Consider the following 22,451-nt stretch of genomic DNA (forward strand, 5'->3'; position numbering starts at 1 on the left):
ATAAATGGTAACTATTCAAAGTGTAAGCAAATATTTAGTCACAGTGTCATCCAATTCCCAGGAACCTTGCTTTGTGTGGTGCTCCATTGAATTGAGTTTGTCACGTTAATTTGTGGGTATATTTTGTTTCTTGCAGCTTTTCTATACTTGTCCACCCAACCTCCTCTCAGTTATGAAAGTATAAATTAATGTTGCATAGAAGTAATTGTATAGAAGGCTGGGAATCTTGAGTGAGTTCTCTTGGCACATTCCAATTCTTGTGACTTTTTATTTTTAAATAATTTCAGGCTTACAGAAAGATTGTAAGACTAGTTTCCATTACTCTACCTATCTTCCCCTAATTGTAACATCTTAGATAGCCATGCCACAGTTCTCAAAACTAGGAAATTAATTTCAATATGACACTGTTAGCTAGGTTACAGACCCCTTCACATTTTAAAAGATTTCCCAGTAGAGTCCTTTTAATCTAGTCCATAATTCAGTCCAGGATCCCAAATTGCATTTATTTCTGTGTCTCATAGTCATCAGTTTTTTAGGTGTTCATCAATTTTTAATGTTAATTTGATATGCAATTCAAGGAACTCTTCTTAAAAGCTTTTTACCATTTAGAAAATACTCTACTTGGAGATTTGTGAGTGTATCTTTTTAGATACCCAGATTATTACCTTGAAAACAGCTTGTTTCTCAATCTTTTCATTTAGAAGCTTTTAGAGTTTTTTCATTATAACAGCTTTATAAGAAAAACATTCTATAAGGTATGGAATAAAGTTAACCACACTTTAGTTACTTAAACATTATTGATGTTAAAATACAGTGTAATTGCTTCCAAAACAAAATGATGTGAAAAGATTTTTTTTTTAATGTATTCAGTGTTTCTTGACAGTAAGCTTCAAGAAATTCAAATGTGTCCTGGGTTTCAAAGAACCAGAATAAATGTGTGTTTTGACATCAGTAGTCATTTTAACACTGGTATGTCTATTTGGCATATGATATGGAACTCTTTCAAAAAGTAATTGTTGTTTATATTTACAGAAGAAGATCTACAAAGATCAGATGGAATACATGTTGCAGAATCATGTATTCCCTCTCTTTAGCAGTGAATTAGGCTACATGAGAGCAAGGGTATGTTTTAAAACTATGTTAATTTACATATTTATGTCTTGTAATAAGTGACTGCCTATGTGGATTTTTATATGGAAACTTAATGTTCACTTTAAAAGCCATATTTTATATTTTTAGACTTATGTTTCATGTAACTTTTTAAATGGCTGCTGTAATGTGTGCATAGTTTTCATCTGTGTCTGATAGCATTGTCTGTCTGTGTTTTGCAATCAGATTGTGCTATCCACGCAAACGTCATGCAGCCTAAGAGTAACCTGGGATCATAGTACTGGTCTAGTGTTGTCTCTTTGGACTTACCTACCACTGGCCAGCCTCCAAATTCCCATACAGAGAACTTTGGGAATAGAGATACTGTAGCTTGGGGGAATTTAATGTAAGATTTCTATAGTAACAGACTGCATTTTTTTTTAAAGGCTTGCTGGGTCCTTCACTATTTTTGTGAAGTGAAGTTCAAAAGTGATCAGAACCTACAAACAGCCTTAGAACTGACACGAAGATGTCTGATTGATGATAGAGAAATGCCTGTAAAAGTGGAAGCTGCCATTGCACTTCAAGTGTTGATTAGCAATCAAGAAAAAGGTAAGAAAAAAATTTATATCTCAAAAATAGAGCAGTGTGCTTACAAACATGTAATTCTATGAGGTATTACCTGAGAAACTTGACACATGTTGTTCCTTTTCATGTGTGAAACTTTCTTTTTTACTCTCTGGTGTATGTTGTATCAGGTTTTAGGGAGTTTTGGCTGTTTGGGCCAAAAGGTTTTTTCCCTTTCTCTCTTACAGCTAAAGAATACATCACACCATTCATCAGACCGGTAATGCAGGCTCTTCTTCATATTATAAGAGAAACCGAAAATGATGATCTTACCAATGTAATTCAGAAGATGATCTGTGAATATAGTGAAGAAGTTACCCCTATTGCAGTGGAAATGACACAACATTTGGTATGTTAATTGCGTCAATCATTTATGCATTAGTTACCTTATAGCAAGTATTTTCACAGAGCTTACTGTATGTCAGATACTGTTCTAAGCCTTTGATATGTATTTAACTCATTCTCACACAGTTTCCTGTGTGAGGAATATTCCTATTTTGAGAGAAAATGTGAGGTATAGTAATAACAAGTTTTTAAGTAATTTGTCCCACCTGTAAGGGTTGGGGCTGTGATTCACACCTGAGCTATTATATGCCTCCACAATGTGTGTTCTTAAATAATGTCTCACATTATATCATGACTTGTCTTGTTTGTGTGGTTTTCTGGAATATTTTGGACCAACTTAAATGAGTGGAAATAATATTTATTTTGAAGTGAAATTTATGTAAATAATAATTATTTTATAGTTAGCGTTTGTTTATTATACATGGCCCCAAACTTCTAAGAACTCACAATGTAAATATTTAAGAGTAAAGTACAAGCATGTGCTCAACAATTACCCATTCATATTCCCTATACAATGACTTACTTAATGTATATTCCTGCTGAGTATTAAGGGTTCAAGAGTAAACTCTTGTCAATTGCTGTGGATTTAAGCAAAAGCAGAGAGTTTTTGTGAAAAAATACATTCTTAACAGCTGGTTTAAAATGGGTAAGGACATATGGCATTAAGTATGTATATTGCATTGATAATATATTAAACTGAGTATTATGACTTCTTTATTTCTAAGAAGTACCTTTTAAAAAAATGATTGAATTTTAGAACAGGAAAAACCTTGATGATTAATATACCTATATTTGGGCATTGTCAAATGTTACCCAATAATATTAATAAAAATATGCATAATGTTAACTCTATCTTAATGTTAACACTGTCTGTGCCTTGCCTCACTTAATCTTCACAGTATCTCAATGAAGTTCCTAAATGAGATACCAGGAAACAGGTCAGCAGTACCATTTCATTATGAGAGAGCCCAAGCTCTTAATTATTCTTAATCATTTTGGAAACATTGATCCATTGTGCTGTCCCAGTAAAAACATTTTAAAAATTAAAAGTTTTAGTCCATAACATGTTTATACTGGTTTAATGGGAAACCTGTATTCTCTTGAATTTAGGCAATGACATTTAATCAAGTAATCCAGACAGGGCCAGATGAGGAAGGAAGTGATGACAAAGCAGTTACTGCTATGGGAATCCTGAATACCATTGACACGCTTCTTAGTGTAGTCGAAGATCATAAAGAGGTAAGAAAATGATCCAGAGTTGTAAAGGTTTTAGGGAATTTCAAGCCATTGTTCATCAATTGTTCTTTGCTTTTTTAGAGGGCTCTGACTTAAATAACTTCCTAATCATCTTCAGGTACCTTGATTTTGCCATCTTTTCAGTCATTTGGTTCTCTTTTGTAAGGATAACACTGATACCTTATAAATGTGAAGGAATAGGAAGAAGTTATTTGTATTACCATTTCTTTACTTCAAAGTTCAGGATTTTGCCTCCCTTTTAGGTTACATTTCTCTGATCCAAAGTGTGGCGATTCCTAGGGAAATGTATTCTTCCTATTTTTCCTTTTAATTGAAAAGTTTTTTTCCCCAATTATGGTAAAATAACATAAAATACACCATCTACCATTTTTAGAAGTACTGTTCAGTGGTGTTAAGTACATTCACATTGTCATGCAATCGTCACCATCATCTTCCTAGTATTCTTTTAATGTTGTCCTTTGGAAAGGTAAGAGAATTGTAATCATAAATTTTTAAAAATGGAACTACTTAAAATATAGGGAAAAGAGAAAAGAACAGAGAAAATCACAACCAATATCCCTTAATCACCACCTAAATTTATTAGATTTTAACATTTTACATTGTGTCCTTTAGACTTTATTTCCAGTAAGAAAAACAATTTCACATAGATGTAATTGAAGCCCTTGGGGTACCACTTCCTAATGTCATTTCCCTACTTCCTTCCCTTAGAGGTAACCACTGTCCTGAATTTGGTGTTTATAATACCATTGAAGGTATTTACATCCATATAGCATATGTTTTCAGATTATCTATAAATTGCCTATTGCAACATAACATTTTCAGTAAACTACTTGTGTGTTCTAGATTATAACTAGAAATAGGCAGAAGCCATGAAAATACTACAGCTGCCTTACGGTTAACAAATAAATTGTTTACTATATTTTGAGTTGAAAACATTAAGTATATGTATTTGAAATAGATGTCGTATTTCTATATCTCATTAGTAAATTTTATCTTTATTTATTCTCTTTCAAAACATCCTGATGGCTTTCAGAGATTTGGGATGCAACTGAGTACTATATTGACAAAAAGAATTTGTATTTTCTGTCTGTCTTATATGATTTGGGGGCTTGGTTCATTACCTCTAATATAATTACATAAATGGAATTGACTTAAGAATTATTGAGAGTGGTGGAAATAGTGCCTTCTTTCAATAGTTTTTGGAAACCGCTGACTTGTCTTTTCAGTTACATGTGGGCTGCATTAATCTACATTCACACACAAAAAGGTCTCTAGTCTCTCTGCAGAATGTCTGTGCTCTTTTATTTTCATAATTATTTGCATTTTTCCAAGCTATTTTTTCTTTCCTGTTTTAAGAGCTTCAATCCCAGTTGATCTAGTTTCATGAGTCATTTTGTAACAAAGACTTAAAATGTTTCTTAATATTATTGACTTGATATCTTAAATGCAGTGAATTACATTATATATTACTTAATAATTTATTCAGTGTGCTGCACTTCCATAAGATTATTTTTTCCTTCTCTTCTAGATAACCCAGCAACTTGAGGGAATCTGTTTACAGGTCATTGGAACTGTTTTACAACAGCATGTCTTAGGTATATACCTCTGATTGTGCTAATTCACATCAGCACTATTTCACATCAGCAAACATTGTCCTAATGACTCAATATTCTCTTTTAGAATTCTATGAGGAGATATTCTCTTTAGCACATAGTTTGACGTGTCAACAAGTATCTCCACAGATGTGGCAGCTACTACCTCTGGTATTTGAGGTTTTTCAGCAAGATGGCTTTGATTACTTTACAGGTTAGTCAAGTCAGCATAGAAATACTGAGGGTTTTCCCCCATTTTGATTCATTTTTAGTATATTACTCGAAAACGTACTTTTGAATATTCTCAGTGCTTCATTGTTTGGATAAATTATCAGTATCAGTTAATGTTCAAGGATGACCTATACCATGATTTCTGTTACATATTTTGATTTAGTTATCAAGACTTTTTTCTTCATCACATTCTTAGCATCCTGCACCCCATCACTTTGTATAATCTTTGTTTAAATATTACATATAAGGGAATTCACTTTAATACAGTTGACCCCTTAAACAACATGGGGCACTGACCCCTGCCAGTGCAGTTGAAAATCCACATAAAACTTTTGACTCCCCAAAAACTTAACTACTAATAGATTACTGTTAACTGGAAGCCTTACCAGTAACATAAACAGTTGATTTACATATATTTTGTATGTTATATATATTATGTGCTGTATTCTTAAAATAAAGTGAGTTAAAATGTTTTTTCCAATTCTTAAAAATCTCAAAAAAGTTTCCCAATATATTTATTGGAAAAAAATCTGCGTATAGGTAGCCCCACGCAATTCAAACCTATGTTGTTCAAAGGTCAACTGTAAAGGGTTCATTTCTACATTTAATTATAAATGAATATACCTTAAAAATGAATGTCAGGGACAAGACAATATCATATTTTCCTTTTCTAAGATTTTTTAGGAACAGCATTAATATTAGTAAAGATGTTTAATTGATGCTTTTTATTAATACAGATATGATGCCTCTGCTTCATAATTATGTAACAGTTGATACAGACATGCTTCTGTCTGATACCAAGTATCTTGAAATGATATACAGTATGTGCAAAAAGGTATGTCATGCCATAACCACATTATGGTGAATATATTATCATATGGGTCTGACAGAATAAGGGCTTTGAGAGTTATAAACTAAGAAAAACTGATTCCTAGATGCCACAGCAATAGCTTTGACAAGTATCCCTAAGAAAGGTAAGGTACTTTAGCTACTATGTTTGTATGAAAAACTAAAGCTGTTGGTTGTCAATAAACTATGGTCCAGAATGGCACTGAAGGGAAGGTGCTTTGTTTATGCAGACCAAGATTCTAGATTGCTGGAATATGCCAGATAACTCCAAACCCTCACAGGTGCTTTATTGACTATTTCAATTATTCATGTTTATTAGATTATCTTAATAAATATTTCAGAGACTGTAGATGGGATGGAAATTCTCTGATTTGAAGTTTTGTGATGCCTCATTGGCGATTTATATTCTGTGTTGATTAGGTTCTTACAGGAGTTGCAGGAGAAGATGCAGAGTGTCATGCAGCAAAATTATTAGAGGTCATCATTCTACAGTGTAAAGGGCGTGGCATTGACCAGGTTAGTGGGTCTGTTAATGATTATATTTTAAGTTTCAGAGGAATTTTCCCTTCCACTTTTTTTCTTTTTGGGCATTTGTTATATTCTTATCCTGTATGTTGTTTATTATGACACCTAGGTGACATTTTTAAAGTGTTGATTTAAAATTTAACCAGTATATAATAATGATTATATGTTTAATATATATGGAAATACAACTATCAAGTTTTATGGCTACTTGTTATGCAAGGTAAGTTTTGACTTAAGAGTTTTTTGTAGATAGATTTAGTCGTTAAATTTCCATGGTCAGTTTTGGTAGGAATTCTTTTCCAGCTTTATTGAGATGTAGTTGAAGTATAACATTGTATAAATTTAATAAGATGTGGTGAATTCATACATGTATGTATAGCAAAGTGATTACCACAGTAAGGTGGGAATATTGTGAATCCATGATTCCTATTGTGGTAAGGCTCTGATAACACAGTGAAGACTAGTCTTTCTCTAGAATTAATTTTCCTGAAGTTCCTCAACAAAAAAAATACTGGATCACCTCTTGGGGGAAGGGGGTAGTTGAGGCAAAGAGTTAAGTTGATATAGGTAGGATAGTTAGACTGCTGTTACTTACAATTTTGGAATATTTTGCTATCTTTTACAGTGCATTCCCTTGTTTGTGGAAGCAGCTTTAGAAAGACTGACGAGAGAGGTGAAGACAAGTGAACTTCGAACAATGTGCCTGCAAGTTGCCATTGCAGCTTTGTATTATAATCCACACCTACTTCTCAACACTCTAGAAAATCTTCGCTTCCCTAATAATGTTGAACCAGTTACAAATCATTTTATTACACAATGGCTTAATGATGTTGATTGTTTCTTGGGGTAAGTCACATAATAGTGGATCTTTGTTTATTTAACTTTGTGAGGAACTCTTTTTTACTGTTCTTGTTACTGTGTTTTGTTTTTTAAAGGACAAAGAAAAATATTTTATTTTATTTTTTAGGCTTCATGACAGAAAGATGTGTGTTCTGGGCCTGTGTGCTCTTATTGATATGGAACAAATACCACAAGTTTTAAATCAGGTTTCTGGACAAATTTTGCCAGCTTTTATCCTTTTATTTAATGGATTAAAAAGAGCATATGCCTGCCATGCAGAACATGAGAATGACAGTGATGATGATGATGAAGCTGATGATGATGATGAAACAGGTAAAGGATTTGTGATGGAGAAAGCCAGGCTTACCTAGTTAGAAATGTTGGACTTGTTTTCCTGGCGTTTCTCCTAATAAAAATGTGGGATCATAGCCCAATGCTTTCATGTTCATTCATTCCTAGAAAGACTCTCTTGTCTTCCCACTAGAGTGTAAGGTCCATGAAGGCAGGAACTTCAGCTATATCTCCCAACACAGGAAGCAGAAGCAGTTCTAGGCATTTATGATTTTTAGTATTGGCAAAATCTATTAGTCCAAAAACCTAACCATACCTGCACTATAAAAGTAAGTTAATGGCTAATACTTTTCACCTGTAAGACACTATAGATGTCAAGAGTATGTATTGATAGAATGTTGGTTAAGAGAAATTACTGTAATGGTTCCAAAATAGAAAGCTATTGCCGTTTTTGTCTTTTATCATTTACTAGTTTAGGCAGCCTTAAAAAAAATTTCACAAAGAATATTCTGTGTATATAATGTAAACTGTATTACTTTAGTATGGGTATTTAGTTTGGTATATACCATAGGCCCAGAGCATACCAAGTGCTGAATCTCATATTGTGCAATCCTTTTTTCATACCTCTAGTATTAAGAATCATGGTTGGGTTTCCTGGAATTCTTCCTTGAATTTATTCAGTTGTGATTTGTAATTTGCTGACAGTGATCATCATCAGTTTGTTGAGTAGCAAAATATTTTGGTGTTAACAAAAGCTCCTATTTTATGACTTGGCAGAAGAACTGGGGAGTGATGAAGATGATATTGATGAAGATGGGCAAGAATATTTGGAGATTCTGGCTAAGCAAGCAGGTGAAGATGGAGATGATGAAGACTGGGAAGAAGATGATGCTGAGGAGACTGCTCTGGAAGGCTATTCCACAATCATTGATGATGAAGATAACCCTGTTGATGAGTACCAGATATTTAAAGCTATATTTCAGAGTAAGTTAGCATATTACATGTAATTAAAGTAGCTCTATTTGGTCCATTTTCCTGAACCAATTTGTTCTTGTTTGTGTCTACCCCTTAAGGAAGGGAATTGTGGTATCTCAAACCCAAACTAGAATATGATTTAGGATTCTTGGACTAAGTGACCAAAGTTATTTCTACTGTTGCCATAGAGTATCAGAGTATTTTCCTCATCCTGTTACCATACTTTTATTTACATTGTAATTTTGAAACAGGCACTGTCTAGGAGAACAGTCTAGTTCAAAAGTTTATACAGTGACAATTCTTTTTCCCACTTCTGATTTCTGTCCTCCCAGCTTTCTCTAGAAGTATCCACTCTTTTATCTATTTGTTGTCTGTTTATATATTAGTGTATCTTTTCCCCTGCCAAATCCACACTTACTGAGAATTTGACCATTTATAATATTAATGGTCTTGGATCCCTTTTCTTTTTTTTTCCTGTTTCACAGAGTGTTTGGCTACAGAATAGGAGGTGCCAGTTCAGTTTTTTTTACCATCATTTACTTGGATTTCAACAAAAGATAACATAGAAGTGTTCTGCCATGCAGCTTAAGAAATTAACATTGGTACTTTATTTGAAACACTCCTTCTGCCCAGAATTAACCACCATGCTATGATTCCCATGTGTTATGAACTTTGATGTAGAATAAACTCTCTGATAACCAATGCATTGGTCTTATAAGCCCATGACAAAACTATTTTGATGCAAAGTTACAGAAACACAAAGGAATGGTTTCTGAGCTACATTGCAGGCAACAAGAATATATTGAAGTGCAGCAACTACGGACCTGGCTTTTGTCCATGATACCATATTCCATAGACTTAAACACATGAGCCCTAAAGGATGGTTTATAATAGAGTGCTTGTCCATGAACAGTAAATGCAATAAAAAAATATAAAATCATGTGACTGAATATTAACTTTCCCCTACAAAATACCCAGCACCTACTACATGAGGAAATCAGTTTTCATTCTTGGAATTGCTTTGTCAACAAATTTGCTTTTGTTGAAAGCCTTTATAGAGAACATTTTCTTTCTTTCTCTCCCCCTTTCCTTCTACCTCCCTAACCACACACACACACCTTTATATAGTTACTTAATTGAAATAGGGAGAGACATGGTCAGACTTGCTGCAATTTTATATGAATTTTCCTTGTGCATGTTTTCATGAAACGCTGAGATTTGAACACTTGGTCCTGTGTTATGCTGGGAAAATTTGTTCTATAGAGTAGATTGAGTTTATTATTTAGGCTATAATGTAAAAATGTGTGAACATATTTAAGTTAAGTACTACAGAGCTATGTTTCTGTGGAAAGACAGTTAAATGCAATTAAAGGTATTTGAATAGGCAATAAAGAAAAAAATAAAGCATTTATAATACTAAATAATTATTTATTTAGTATAATGTATACTAGGTGCTATCTTTCACTCCTCCTCCTTAATGCTTCTGGTTTTTTTGTTGTTGTTTTTGTTATTTATTTATTTATTTATTATTTTGGTATCATTAATCTACCATTACATAAGGAACATTATGTTTATTAGACATCCCCCATCACCAAGTCCCCCCAACATACCCCATTACAGTCACTGTCCATCAGCGTAGTAAGATGCTATAGAATGACTACTTGTCTTCTCTGTGTTGTACAACCCTCCCTGTGCCCCACCTCCCCCACATTATGTCAGCTAATAGTAATGCCCACCCACCTTTTTTTTCCCCCCTTATCCCTCCCTTCCCACCCATCCTCCCCAGTCCCTTTCCCTTTGGTAACTGTTAGTCCATTCTTGGGTTCTGTGAGTCTGCTGCTGTTTGGTTCCTTCAGTTTTTTACTTTGTTCTTATACTCCACAGATGAGTGAAATCATTTGATACTTCCCTTTCTCCGCCTAGCTTATTTCACTGAGCATAATACCCTCTAGCTCCATCCATGTTGTTGCAAATGGTAGGATTTGTTTTCTTCTTGTGTCTGAATAATAATTCCATTGTGTATATGTACCACATCTTCTTTATCCATTCATCTACTGATGGACACTTAGGTTGCTTCCATTTCTTGGCTATTCTAAATAGTGCTGTGATAAACATACGGGTGCATCTGTCTTTTTCAAACTGGGCTGCTGTATTCTTAGGGTAAATTCTTAGGAGTGGAATTCCTGGGTCAAATGGTATTTCTATTTTTAGTTTTTTGAGGAATCTCCATATTGCATTCCACAATGAACTAATTTACATTCCCACCAGCAGTGTAGGAGGGTTCCCCTTTCTCCACAACCTTGCCAACATTTGTTGTTGTTTGTCTTTTGGATGTTGGCCATCCTTACTGGTGTGAGGTGATACATTATTGTGGTTTTAATTTGCATTTCTCTGATGACTAGCGATGTGTGGAGCATCTTTTCATGTGTCTGTTGGCCATCTGAATTTCTTCTTTAGAGAACTGTCTATTCAGCTCTGCTCATTTCTTAATTGGATTATTTGCTTTTTGTTTGTTGAGGTGTGTGAACTCTTTATATATTTTGGATGTCAACCCTTTATTGGATCTGTCATTTATGAATATATTCTCCCATACTGTAGGATACCTTTTTGTTCTATTGATGGTGTCCTTTGCTGTACAGAAGCTTTTCACCTTGATATAGTCCCACCTGTTCATTTATGCTTTTGTTTCCCTTGCCCGGGGAGATATATTCATGAAGAAGTCGCTCATGTTTATGTCTAAGATTTTTGCCCACGTTTTTCTCTAAGAGTTTTATGGTTTCATGACTTACATTCAGGTCTTTGATCCATTTCGAATTTACTTTTGTGTATGGGGTTAGACAGTGGTCCAGTTTCATTCTCTTACATTTAGCTGTCCAGTTTTGCCAACACCAGTTGTTGAAGAGGCTGTCGTTTCCCCATTGTGTGTCCATGGCTCCTTTATCATATATTAATTGACCATATATGTTTGTGTTAATATCTGGACTCTCTATTCTGTTCCACTGGTCTGTGGGTCTGTTCTTGTGCCAGTACCAAATTGTCTTGATTACTGTGGCTTTGTAGTAGAGCTTGAAGTTGGGAAGCAAGATCTCCCTGCTTTATTCTTCCTTCTCAGGATTGCTTTGGCTATTTGGGGTCTTTTGTGGTGCCATATGAATTTTAGAACTATTTGTTCCAGTTCGTTGAAGAATGCTTTTGCTATTTTGATAGGGATTGCATCGAATCTGTAGATTGCTTTAGGCAGGATCACCGTTTTGACGATATTAATTCTTCCTAGCCAAGAGCATGGGATGAGTTTCCATTTGTTTATGTCTTCTTTAATTTCTCTTAAGAGTGTCTTGTAGTTTTCAGGGTATAGGTCTTTCACTTCCTTGGTTAGGATTATTCCTAGATATTTTACTCTTTTTGATGCATTTGTGAATGGAATGGTTTTCCTGATTTCTCTTTCTGCTAGTTCATCGTTAGTGTATAGGAATGCAACAGATTTCTGTGTAGTAATTTTGTATCCTGCAACTTGGCTGAATTCAGATATTGGATCTAGTAGTTTTGGAGTGGAGTGTTTAGGGTTTTTTATGTACAATATGATGTCATCTGCAAATAGTGACACTTTGACTTTTTCTTTACCAATCTGGATTCCTTGTATTTCTTTGTTTTGTCTGATTGCCATGGGTAGGACCTCCACTACTGTGTTGAATAACAGTGGGGAGAGTGGGCATCCCTGTCTTGTTCCCGATCTTAGAGGAAAAGCTTTCAGCTTCTCGCTGTTAAGTATGATGTTGGCTGTGGGTTTGTCATATATGGCCTTTATTATGTTGAGGTACTTGCCCTCTATACCCATTTTGTTGAGAGTTTTTATCATGAATGAATGTTGAATTTTGTTGATTGCTTTTTTGGTATCTATGGAGATTATCGTGTAGTTTTTGTCCTTCTTTTTGTTGATGTGATGTATGATGTTGATGGATTTTCGAATGTTGTACCATCCTTGCATCCCTGAGATGAATCCCACTTGATCATGGTGTATGATCCTCTTGATGTTTGTTTGTTTTTTTAAAAAATTTTTTTATTAAGGTACGATTGATATACACTCTTAGGAAGGTTTCACATGAAAAAACAATGTGGTTACTACATTTACCCAAACTATCAAATCTCCACCCATACCCCAATGCAGCCACTGTCCATCAGTGCAGCAAGATGCCACAAATTCAGTATGTGCCTTCTCTGTGCTACACTTTTCTCCCTGTGATCCCACACAACATGTATACTAAACATAATGCCCCTCAAACCCCTTGTCCCCTCCCTACCCAACCACCCTCCCACACCCTTCCCCCAACACCCCTACCATTTGGTAACCACTAGTTCTTTCCTGGAGTCACTAAGTCTGCTGCTTTTTTGTTCCTTCAGTTTTGCTTCATTGTTATACTCCACAAATGAGGGAAATCATTTGGCATTTGTCTTTCTCCGCCTGGCTAATTTCACTGAGTATAATGTCCTCCAGCTCCATCCATGTTGTTGCAAATCGTTGGATTTGTTTCTTTCCTATGGCTGAATAGTATTCCATTGTGTATATGTACCATAACTTCTTTATCCATATATCTACTGATGGACACTTAGGTTTCTTCCATATATTGGCTATTGTAAAAAGTGCTGCGATAAGCATAGGAGTGTATATGTCTTTTTGAATCTGAGAAGTTGTATTTTTTGGGTAAATTCCAAGGAGTGCGATTCCCGAGTCAAATGGTATTTCTAGTTTTAGTTTTTGAGGAACCTCCATATTGCTTTCCACAATGGTTGAACTAGCTTACATTCCCACCAGCACTGTAGGAGGGTTCCCCTTACTCCACATCCTCCCCAGCATTTGTTGTTTTTAGTTTTTTTGATGCTGGCCATCCTAACTAGTGTGAGGTGATATCTCATTGTGGTTTTAATTTGCATTTCCCTGATGATTAGTGATGATGAGCATCTTTTCATGTATCTGTTGGCCATCTGAATATCTGTCTGTTCATATCCTCTGCCCATATTTTAATTGGGTTATTTGCTTTTTGGGTGTTGAGGCATATAAGTTCTTTATATATTTTGGATCTTAACCCCTTGTCGGATATGTCATTTACGAATATATTCTCTGATACTGTAGGATGCTTTTGTTCTGTCGATGGTCTCCTTTGGCGTACAGAAACTTTTTAGTTTGATAGAGCCCCATGAGTTCATTTTTGCTTTTGTTTCCCTTTCTCGAGGAGGTGCATTCAGGAGTAAGTTGCTCATGTTTATATTCAGGAGATGTAAGAGTTTTATGGTTTCATGACTTACATTCAAGTCTTTAATCCATTTTGAATTTACTTTTGTGTATGGGGTTAAACAATAATCCAGTTTCATTCTCTTGCATGTAGCTGTCCAGTTTGGCCAGCACCAGCTGTTGAAGAGGCTGTCATTTCCCCATTGTGTATACATAGCTCCTTTATTGTATATTAATTGACCATGTATGTTTGGGTTAATATCTGGACTCTCTATTCTATTCCACTGGTCTATGGGACTGTTCTTGTGCCAGTACCAAATTGTCTTGATTACTGTGGCTTTGTAGTAGAGCTTGAAGTTGGGAAGCGAGATCCCCCTGCTTTATTCTTCCTTCTGAGGATTGCTTTGGCTATTCGGGGTCTTTTGTGGTGCCATATGAATTTTAAAACTATTTGTTCCAGTTCGTTGAAGAACGCTGTTGGTACTTTGATGGGGATTGCATTGAATCTGTAGTGTGCTTTAGGCAGGATGGCCATTCTGACAATATTAATTCTTCCTAGCCCAGAGCATGGGATAAGTTTCCATTTGTTAGTGTCCTCTTTAATTTCTCTTAAGAGTGTCTTGTAGTTTTCAGGGTATAGGTCTTTCACTTCCTTGGTTAGGTTTATTCCTAGATATTTTATTCTTTTTGATGCAATTGTGAATGGAATGGTTTTTCTGATTTCTCTTTCTGCTAGTTCATCGTTAGTGTATAGGAATGCCACAGATTTCTGTGTGTTAATTTTGTATTCTGCAGCTTATCTGAATTCAGATATTAGATCTAGTAGTTTTAGAGTGGAGTGTTTAGGGTTTTTATGTACAATATCATGTCATCTGCAAATGACAGTTTGAATTCTTCCTTGCCAATCTGGATTCCTTTTATTTCTCTGTGTTGTCTGATTGCTGTACTGTGTTGAATAGAAGTGGGGAAAGTGGGCATCCTTGTATTGTTCCCAATCTTAAAGGAAAAGCTTTCAACTTCTCAGTTAGGTATAATGTTGGCTGTGGGAACCCATTTTATTGAGAGTTTTTCTCATGAATGGATGTTGAATTTTGTCAGATGCTTTTTCAGCATCTATAGAGATGATCATGTGGTTTTTGTTCTTTTTGTTGATGTGATTTTCGAATGTTGTACCATCCTTTCATCCCTGGCATAAATCCAACTTGATCATTATGGATGATCCTTTTGATGTATTTTTGAATTCGGTTTGCTAATATTTTGTTGAGTATTTTTGCATCTATGTTCATCGGGGATATTGGTCTGTAATTTTCTTTTTAGTGGGGTCTTTGCCTGGTTTTGGTATTAGGGTGATGCTGGCTTCATAGAATGAGTTTGGGAGTATTCCCTCCTCTTCTATTTTTTGGAAAACTTTAAGGAGAATGGGTACTATGTCTTCTATGTATGTCTGATAAAATTCCGCGTTAAATCCATGTGGTCCGGGGGTTTTGCTCTTGGGTAGTTTTTAAATTTCTGCTTCAATTTCATTGCTGGTAATTGGTCTGTTTAGATTTTCTGTTTCTTCCTTGGTCAGTCTTGGAAGGTTGTATTTTTCTAGGAAGTTGTCCATTTCTTCTAGGTTTTCCAGCTTTTTAGCATATAGGTTTTCATAGTATTCTCTAATAATTCTTTATGTTTCTGTGGGGTCTCATGATTTTTCCTTTCTCGTTTCTGTTAATGTGTGTAGATTCTCTTTTTTTCTTTATAAGTCTGGCTAGAGACTTATCTATTTTGTTTATTTTCTCAAAGAACCAGTTCTCGGTTTCATTGATTTTTTTTCTGTTGTTTTATTCTTCTCAATTTTATATATTTCTTCTCTGATCTTTATTATGTCCATCCTTCTGCTGACTTTAGGCCTCATTTGTTCTTCTTTTTCCGATTTCATTAATTGTGACGTTAGACTATTCATTTGGGATTGTTCTTCCTTCTTTAAATATGCCTGGATTGCTATATACTTTGCTCTTAAAACCACTTTCTCTGCATCCCACAGAAGTTAGGGCTTTGTGTTGTTGTTGTCATTTGTTTCCATATATTGCTTGATCTCTATTTTAATTTGGTCGTTGATCCATTGATTATTTAGGAGCATGTTGGTAAGCCTCCATGTGTTTGTGAGCCTTTTTGCTTTCTTTGTACAGTTTATTTCTAGTTTTATGCCTTTCTGGTCTGAGAAGTTGGTTGGTAGGATTTCAATCGTTTTGAATTTATTGAAGCTGTTTCTGTGGCCTAGTATGTGGTCTATTCTGGAGAATGTTCCATGTGCACTTGAGAAGAATGTGTATCCTGTTCCTTTTGGATGTAGAGTTCTATAGGTGTCTATTAGGTCCATCTGTTCTAGTGTGTGGTTCAGTGCCTCTGTGTCCTTACTCATTTTCTGTCTGGTGGATCTGTCCTTTGGAGTGAGTGGTGTGTTGAAGTCTCCTAACATGAATGCATTGCATTCTATTTCCTCCTTTTATTCTGTTGGTATTTGTTTCACATATGTTGGTGCTCCTGTATTGGGTGCATATATATTCATAATGGTTATATCCTCTTGTTGGACTGAGCCCTTTATCATTATGTAGTGTCCTTCTTTATCTCTTGTTACTTTCTCTGTTTTGAAGTCTATTTTGTCTGATACTAGTACTGCAATGCCTGCTTTTTTCTCCTTGTTTGCATGAAATATGTTTTTCCATCCCTTGACTTTTAGTCTGTGCATGTCTTTGGTTTTGAGGTGTGTCTTGTAAGCAGCATATAGATGGTTCTTGCTTTTTTATCCATTCTATTATTCTGTGTCTTTTGATTGGTGCATTCAGTCCCATTTACATTTAGGGTGATTATTGAAAGATATGTACTTATTGCCATTGCAGACTTTAGGTTCGTGGTTACCAAAGGTTCAAGGTTAGCTTCTTTACTACCTTACTGTCTAACTTAACTCACTTATTGAGCTATTACAAGCACAGTCTGATGATTCTTTGTTTCTCTCCCTTCTTATTCCTCCTTCTCCATTCTTTATATGTTAGGTGTTTTATTTTGTTCTCTTTTATGTTTCCTTTGATTGCTTTTGTGGATAGTTGATTTTATTTTTTGCCCTTAGTTAGTATTTGATTGGTCTGTTTTCTTTGCTGTGATATTATTTTCTCTGGTGACATCTATCTAGCCTTAGTAGTGCTTCCATCTAGAGCAGTCCCTCTAAAATACCCTGTAGAGTTGGTTTGTGGGAGGCAAATTCCCTCAACTTTTGCTTGTCTGGTAATTGTTTAATCCCTCATTCAAATTTAAATGATAATCATGCTGGATGCAGTATTCTTGGTTCAAGGCCCTTCTGTTTCATTGCATTAAATATATCAGCCATTCATTCTCTTCTGGCCTGTAAGGTTTCTGTTGAGAAGTCTGATGATACCCTGATGGGTTTTCCTTTGTAGGTGATGTTTTTTCTCTCTGGCTGCCTTTAATACTCTGTCCTTTTCTTTGATCTTTGCTATTTTAATTATATGTCTTGGTGTTGTCCTCCTTGGGTCCCTTGTGTTGGGAGATCTGTGGGCTTCCATGGTCTGAGAGACTATTTTCTCCCCCAGTTTGGGGAAGTTTTCAGCAATTATTTCTTCAAAGACACTTTCTATCCTGTTTTCTCTCTTTTCGTCTTCTGGTACCCCTATAATGCCAGTATTCTTCCGTGTGGATTGGTCACACAGTTCTCTTAATATTCTTTCATTCCTGGAGATCCTTTTATCTCTCTCTACCTCAGCTTCTCTGTATTCCTGTTCTCTGATTTCTGTTCCATTAACAGTCTCTTGCACCTCATCCAGTCTGCTGTTAAGTCCTTCCAGAGATTGTTTCATTTCTGTAATCTCTCTCCTGACTTCATCCTTTAGCTCTTGCATATTTCTCTGCATGTCCATCAGTATGGTTATGACCTTTATTTTGAATTCTTTTTCAGGATGATTGGTTATATCTATCTCCCCAGGCCTGCTCTCTGGGGATTGTCTGGGTGATTCTCAACTGGACCAGATTCTTCTGCCTTTTCATGGTGATAGAGGTAGTTGTAGGCAGGTAGCATGTGTGTCAGCTGGGAGAATAAAGTCTCTTCCTGCTTGCTGGTTGCCTTGCCCTTCTCTGCTGCCTGTGACATCTACCCGCACACTGGGAGGAGCCTCTGGTTTAATCCCCTCAGCTGCCCCAGGCGGGGCAGCCCTCTGGGTAGCCCAGAGCTCTGCAGGGAGTTGCAGGCCCTCTAGTTGTGTTGTCCTGTGAGAATGGCGCTCCTTCGTACCTTGCCCCAGCCTTCTCTGTCTGTGCCAGGTAACTGAGCACTGGGGTGAGACTCTGGGTGGTTGCCATGGGTGGGGCCGCTCTCCGGCTGCTCCGCCACTGTGTCGGGGCAGCGCCAGCCAAGGGAACAAATGGTAGGCTGCTTATCAACGTAAGGGGCTTCATAGCTGCATTGCCACCCAGGGGATTGGGGCACCTGAATTTCCTTAGGATTCCCAGCCTGCTGGGCGGAGTGTGCCAGGACAATTCTTTCCAGCTGTTAAGCCCCTGTCCCTTTAAAACTTTCAAAAAGGACTCGCTTTTCTTTTGTCCTACGGGAGCCAGCTGTGGGGGCCTGCTCGCAGATTTTGCTTTTCTGTTTCTCTAATACCCAGTATGCAATGTGTGTCTGTGCTCCCCGTGCAGATTACTAGGGCTGGTTATTTAGCAGTCTTGGGCTTCAACTCTCTGTCCACTCTGAGTCTTTTCCTCCCATCGGTGAACTGGAGTGGGTGGAGGGCTTGGGTCCCACTGGGTTGCGGCTTTGTATCTTACCCTTTTCGTGAGATGCTGAGTTCTTGCAGATATAGATGTAGCCTGGCTGTTGTACTGTATCTTCTGGTGTTTCTGTTAGGTGGAGTTGTATTTTCAAATATATATATCGTTTTGGGTGGAGATTTCCGCTGCCCTACTCATGCCACCATGTTGGCTCCTCCCTTCTGATTTTTGTTTTTTAATTTAGGGATTTGAGAATTCTAATTAAAGTAGCCTTGATCATTTTCAAGTTGGTTTTAACTCTGAATTTTAAGGGGGCCAGGTTAATTTTGTTTTTAAAGTTCTCTAATTTGTTACTTACTGTATAAGAACTAGTTTAGGCTCTGAATCCTTATTTGCTAGAAATTAGAATTAAGAATGACTAGATTTTTACAGGCATAAAGCTAAAGCAGAATTTCCCCCTTTATCTTTTTTTCACAAATAATAAAAGTAAATTATTGAGAATATAAAGTAGATTAGAATTTCGGTACTAGAGGTGGAGTAGAAGGGACATAATAGACAAGAACTACCAGGCCTCCCTTATTATTGCCCTTTTCTCCCTGTTTTCTTTTTGATAGCTATACAAAATCGTAATCCTGTGTGGTATCAGGCTCTGACTCATGGTCTTAATGAAGAACAAAGAAAACAGTTACAGGATATAGCAACTCTGGCTGATCAAAGAAGAGCAGCCCATGGTATGTTAATTGACCATAACCCTTTTTAATGCAGTTAGTGACTATCAACTTTAAATTTTATATTAAATGATTTAAAATTATTTAAAAGCTGCAGTCTTTGCAGGTGATAGGAATTCACTCTGATCTGAAAGAATGAAATAAAGAAATGAATCAGTTTACTGATTTTAAGTGTAGTTGAAGACTTCTTTCAGTGTGTAGTTTCTTTAAAGTTGCTCAAGCTCATGGTGATGGCTTGATAGTAAAAAATTGTATTAAAAATGTAAACATTTTAAGTCATGAAAAGTGTGCTTTTTCTTTGAAGTATATTAAAGAAAATGTCTTTATCTTAAACATTTCAATATATGTTTCAAAAAGGACATTTTAGATAATATACAACTTAACAGTTTTTTATAGGTCTTAATGTTATTAGTCAAAGTAGTTTTATATTTGAAAAAAAGCCCTCCTTAAAAAGAATGCACAGCTTTCTAAAATATTTTATACTTGGATTTGTCTGCATTCGATTCATTAGCTGTTACTCCCTTTGGAGACTGGATCCTAATTATTTGGCTCAAATGTGTATTTAAAGGGTTATTCTTTAAATCATGGAAAGTGTGAAGAGTCTGCAGCATACAAGAGTGTGTCTTCTCTACACAACATATTCCTTTCTTGTTCCTGTACATTTGGGTGGAGAAGAGAGGCCAGCTTTGGAACTTCCTGGCTAATACTACTGGATTAAGCGATTGTTAATGTCTGTCAATTCCTGCTGTTCTCCTAACTAGTAAGATAACCAAATGCTCTCTTAATCATTCACTTGTTTTCTAGAATCCAAAATGATTGAGAAGCATGGAGGATACAAATTCAGTGCTCCAGTTGTGCCAAGTTCTTTCAATTTTGGAGGCCCGGCACCAGGGATGAATTGAGTTACCACCTTCTTTCCTGCTGTGTGATTGTAGTGAAGAGCTTGTGTTCCTCCTAGTAGTGGTTCCAGAACTGGTTCGTGTTATCTACTCTAAACTAATTGATCAATAGATGGATGGAAAAAGCCCAGGAGGTGGGACCTGATCATGCAACTTGGCACTGTAAAAGAAACCAGAGGGATTTGGGTGGGAGAGGGAGGTAACTCGGGGTGGGGGTATTTTCTTTATTTTTTGAAGAAAGTAAGATTCTGACTGAAAGTTCAAGTGACACTGTGGAAATCTGAAACAAGAGGGGATGTCATGAAGGCAGCTTTTCTTTTTCTGAGGAAAAAATAGGCATTGGCTACAGGACTATTTTAAATGTCTCATTTACAGTATAAGCTCAAAGGTAGATGTAATTTTTACACCTATGAGTATTTGTCCAATTTCTGTCTCCTCACCATTGGGTATCTATTCTTTATATGTAAATAAGATAAGGTAATTGATAGCCTTATTCAAACTTCATTTTCATTCATCAAAGATTGTTCCTATGTAGATTATTGGACATCTGTTGTAGCACTACATAATGATAAAAAAAATCTGTAAATGAATTAGCACTTTCATATTGAAACAAGCCTGCTAGCCTATGTATAAAATAGCAAAATGTTTGCTGTTTATAAAAAGAAGGGATGTGATGGGGTGGGGGGCAGGGGTAATTTCAAGTTATTAATTTAAAAATGAACTAGCAATTTTGTACCTGGTGACTTTGTAGTGCACTCACCTCTGATAGTGACTTGAATTTGGTATGTTAAAAGGGGTTAGTGGTATTGCATTGCTGCTAAAAAAATGGCAACTCCCTCTGTGTCCTGTTTTTTCTTAAAGCTCTCAGTGTACAAGTGGATATTTGGATACAAGACCTTATTGTAAAAATAAGAAAGGTGATATTTGAAGCATGTAAATTGGATATAAAGTTCTGCTCTTAAAGAGTTGATCAAAGAGTATGGCTAAACATCTATATATGCAATCTATTAAAAAGAACTTAATTCGGCTTTTATGTCTTGATTTGATTGTAATTTTTGCCTCATTGGCCTGTTTTTATACTGTATCTAGAAAGAGTGCAAAACGCACACTTTTAAAATTTGACGTTTAACACCTGGCTACCCCCTTCCCCATTTTCCCTACCCTACTTGTGGTATCTGATCTTAAAATAGATAGGCTGAAGGCACACGGTTCCCTCCAAAAACCACTATTGATACCACTGCAACAAGACAGTGTAGAGAGGTTGGCTTGCTTCCATCTCTCCTAACTGCATGTTCAAAAAAAAGCCTTTATTGATCTTAAACATCTGTCAGATTAAGTCATACATTGGGTTTTTTTTTTATATACATGTATACACACAATATTTCAAATTGAAAGCAGCATCTCAATGGATTCAAACTGTTAAATGCTCTTGTCTATAACAGACTAGAAAATTTATAATTGTAAAAATGAAATAAATGCACATATTGATATTTAAAATGCATAACAAAGAAAACTCATTGTTGTGTTTTTCTTGTATGCCAGTAATTAAGTCACTCTGTTGGCATTGTTTGGTTTTCTATTTTAACACTGACAAGTCAGAGTATTTCCTATATTTATGAATTTACTGTAAAAATCTTGGCAAAAAGAAAACATTGTCTAAAAGAGTGGGTAAAAACTGTTAATCAAATATGTTTCTGTTTACTACCCTCCCTCCCCTGAGGTTGAACACCATCTGTATACCCTAGGCTGCTTAAGAGGATTTCACTATCATATAAAATCAATAAAATTAAGATGGAGTAGTTGTATATAGCAACATTGTGTACAGAGGGGATATATTGAATAGTATTAAACATTTTTGTCTTCCTTTACCTTTTATCCCCTACCTAATACCTAGTTTACTTTTTTAAGTTTCAGACTTCACTGCTCTTTGAATTGATAATTCCATTTTTAATATTGTTATTAGAAAACCATATCTAATAAAGGTTTCAGTTATTCCCATGCACAGTATGAAAATTCTCATTTGCTGAGGTTTTGTTTCAAGGAAATGTATTGGCATGTCTCTGAGAACAAGTTTTTGTCTCCTCTGTCATACAGTCCAACGTTATCTCCATTTGCAGGTTTTTCTGAAATTAGCCTTAAAATTAAACCATATTTAATAATAGTGTTCAAATCGTAGTTTCTAATGCATTATGTATATACCTCAGTAATTTTCAGT

General features: G+C 35.8%; 1 protein-coding gene and 1 non-coding gene across 3 annotated transcripts in view; both read left to right on the forward strand.

The window, feature by feature from the left end:
• The window catches only part of IPO7 (importin 7), a 64,398-nt gene extending 42,164 nt beyond the window's left edge, over positions 1-22,234 (forward strand). The window contains exons 13-25 of one of the 2 annotated variants that reach the window (XM_036892325.2): positions 1,033-1,122; positions 1,536-1,701; positions 1,905-2,065; positions 3,172-3,300; positions 4,847-4,913; positions 4,999-5,124; positions 5,879-5,976; positions 6,411-6,506; positions 7,141-7,361; positions 7,483-7,688; positions 8,424-8,630; positions 19,224-19,340; positions 20,142-22,234. In XM_036892325.2, the coding sequence (XP_036748220.2) occupies positions 1,033-1,122; positions 1,536-1,701; positions 1,905-2,065; positions 3,172-3,300; positions 4,847-4,913; positions 4,999-5,124; positions 5,879-5,976; positions 6,411-6,506; positions 7,141-7,361; positions 7,483-7,688; positions 8,424-8,630; positions 19,224-19,340; positions 20,142-20,239 (1,782 nt within the window). In that variant the 3' untranslated portion in view covers positions 20,240-22,234. The remainder of the gene's footprint in view (positions 1-1,032; positions 1,123-1,535; positions 1,702-1,904; positions 2,066-3,171; positions 3,301-4,846; positions 4,914-4,998; positions 5,125-5,878; positions 5,977-6,410; positions 6,507-7,140; positions 7,362-7,482; positions 7,689-8,423; positions 8,631-19,223; positions 19,341-20,141) is intronic. The other variant, XM_057507355.1, reaches the window with a different exon arrangement.
• On the forward strand, positions 1,271-1,454 carry LOC118915923 (small nucleolar RNA SNORA23). Its single transcript, XR_005026228.1, has one exon. It is a non-coding gene; the product is annotated as a small nucleolar RNA SNORA23 (small nucleolar RNA).
• Positions 22,235-22,451: the final 217 nt, after the last annotated feature.

The sequence above is a fragment of the Manis pentadactyla genome, chromosome 9 (genome assembly GCF_030020395.1).
Source record: "Manis pentadactyla isolate mManPen7 chromosome 9, mManPen7.hap1, whole genome shotgun sequence".
Taxonomy (NCBI): Eukaryota; Metazoa; Chordata; class Mammalia; order Pholidota; family Manidae; genus Manis; species Manis pentadactyla.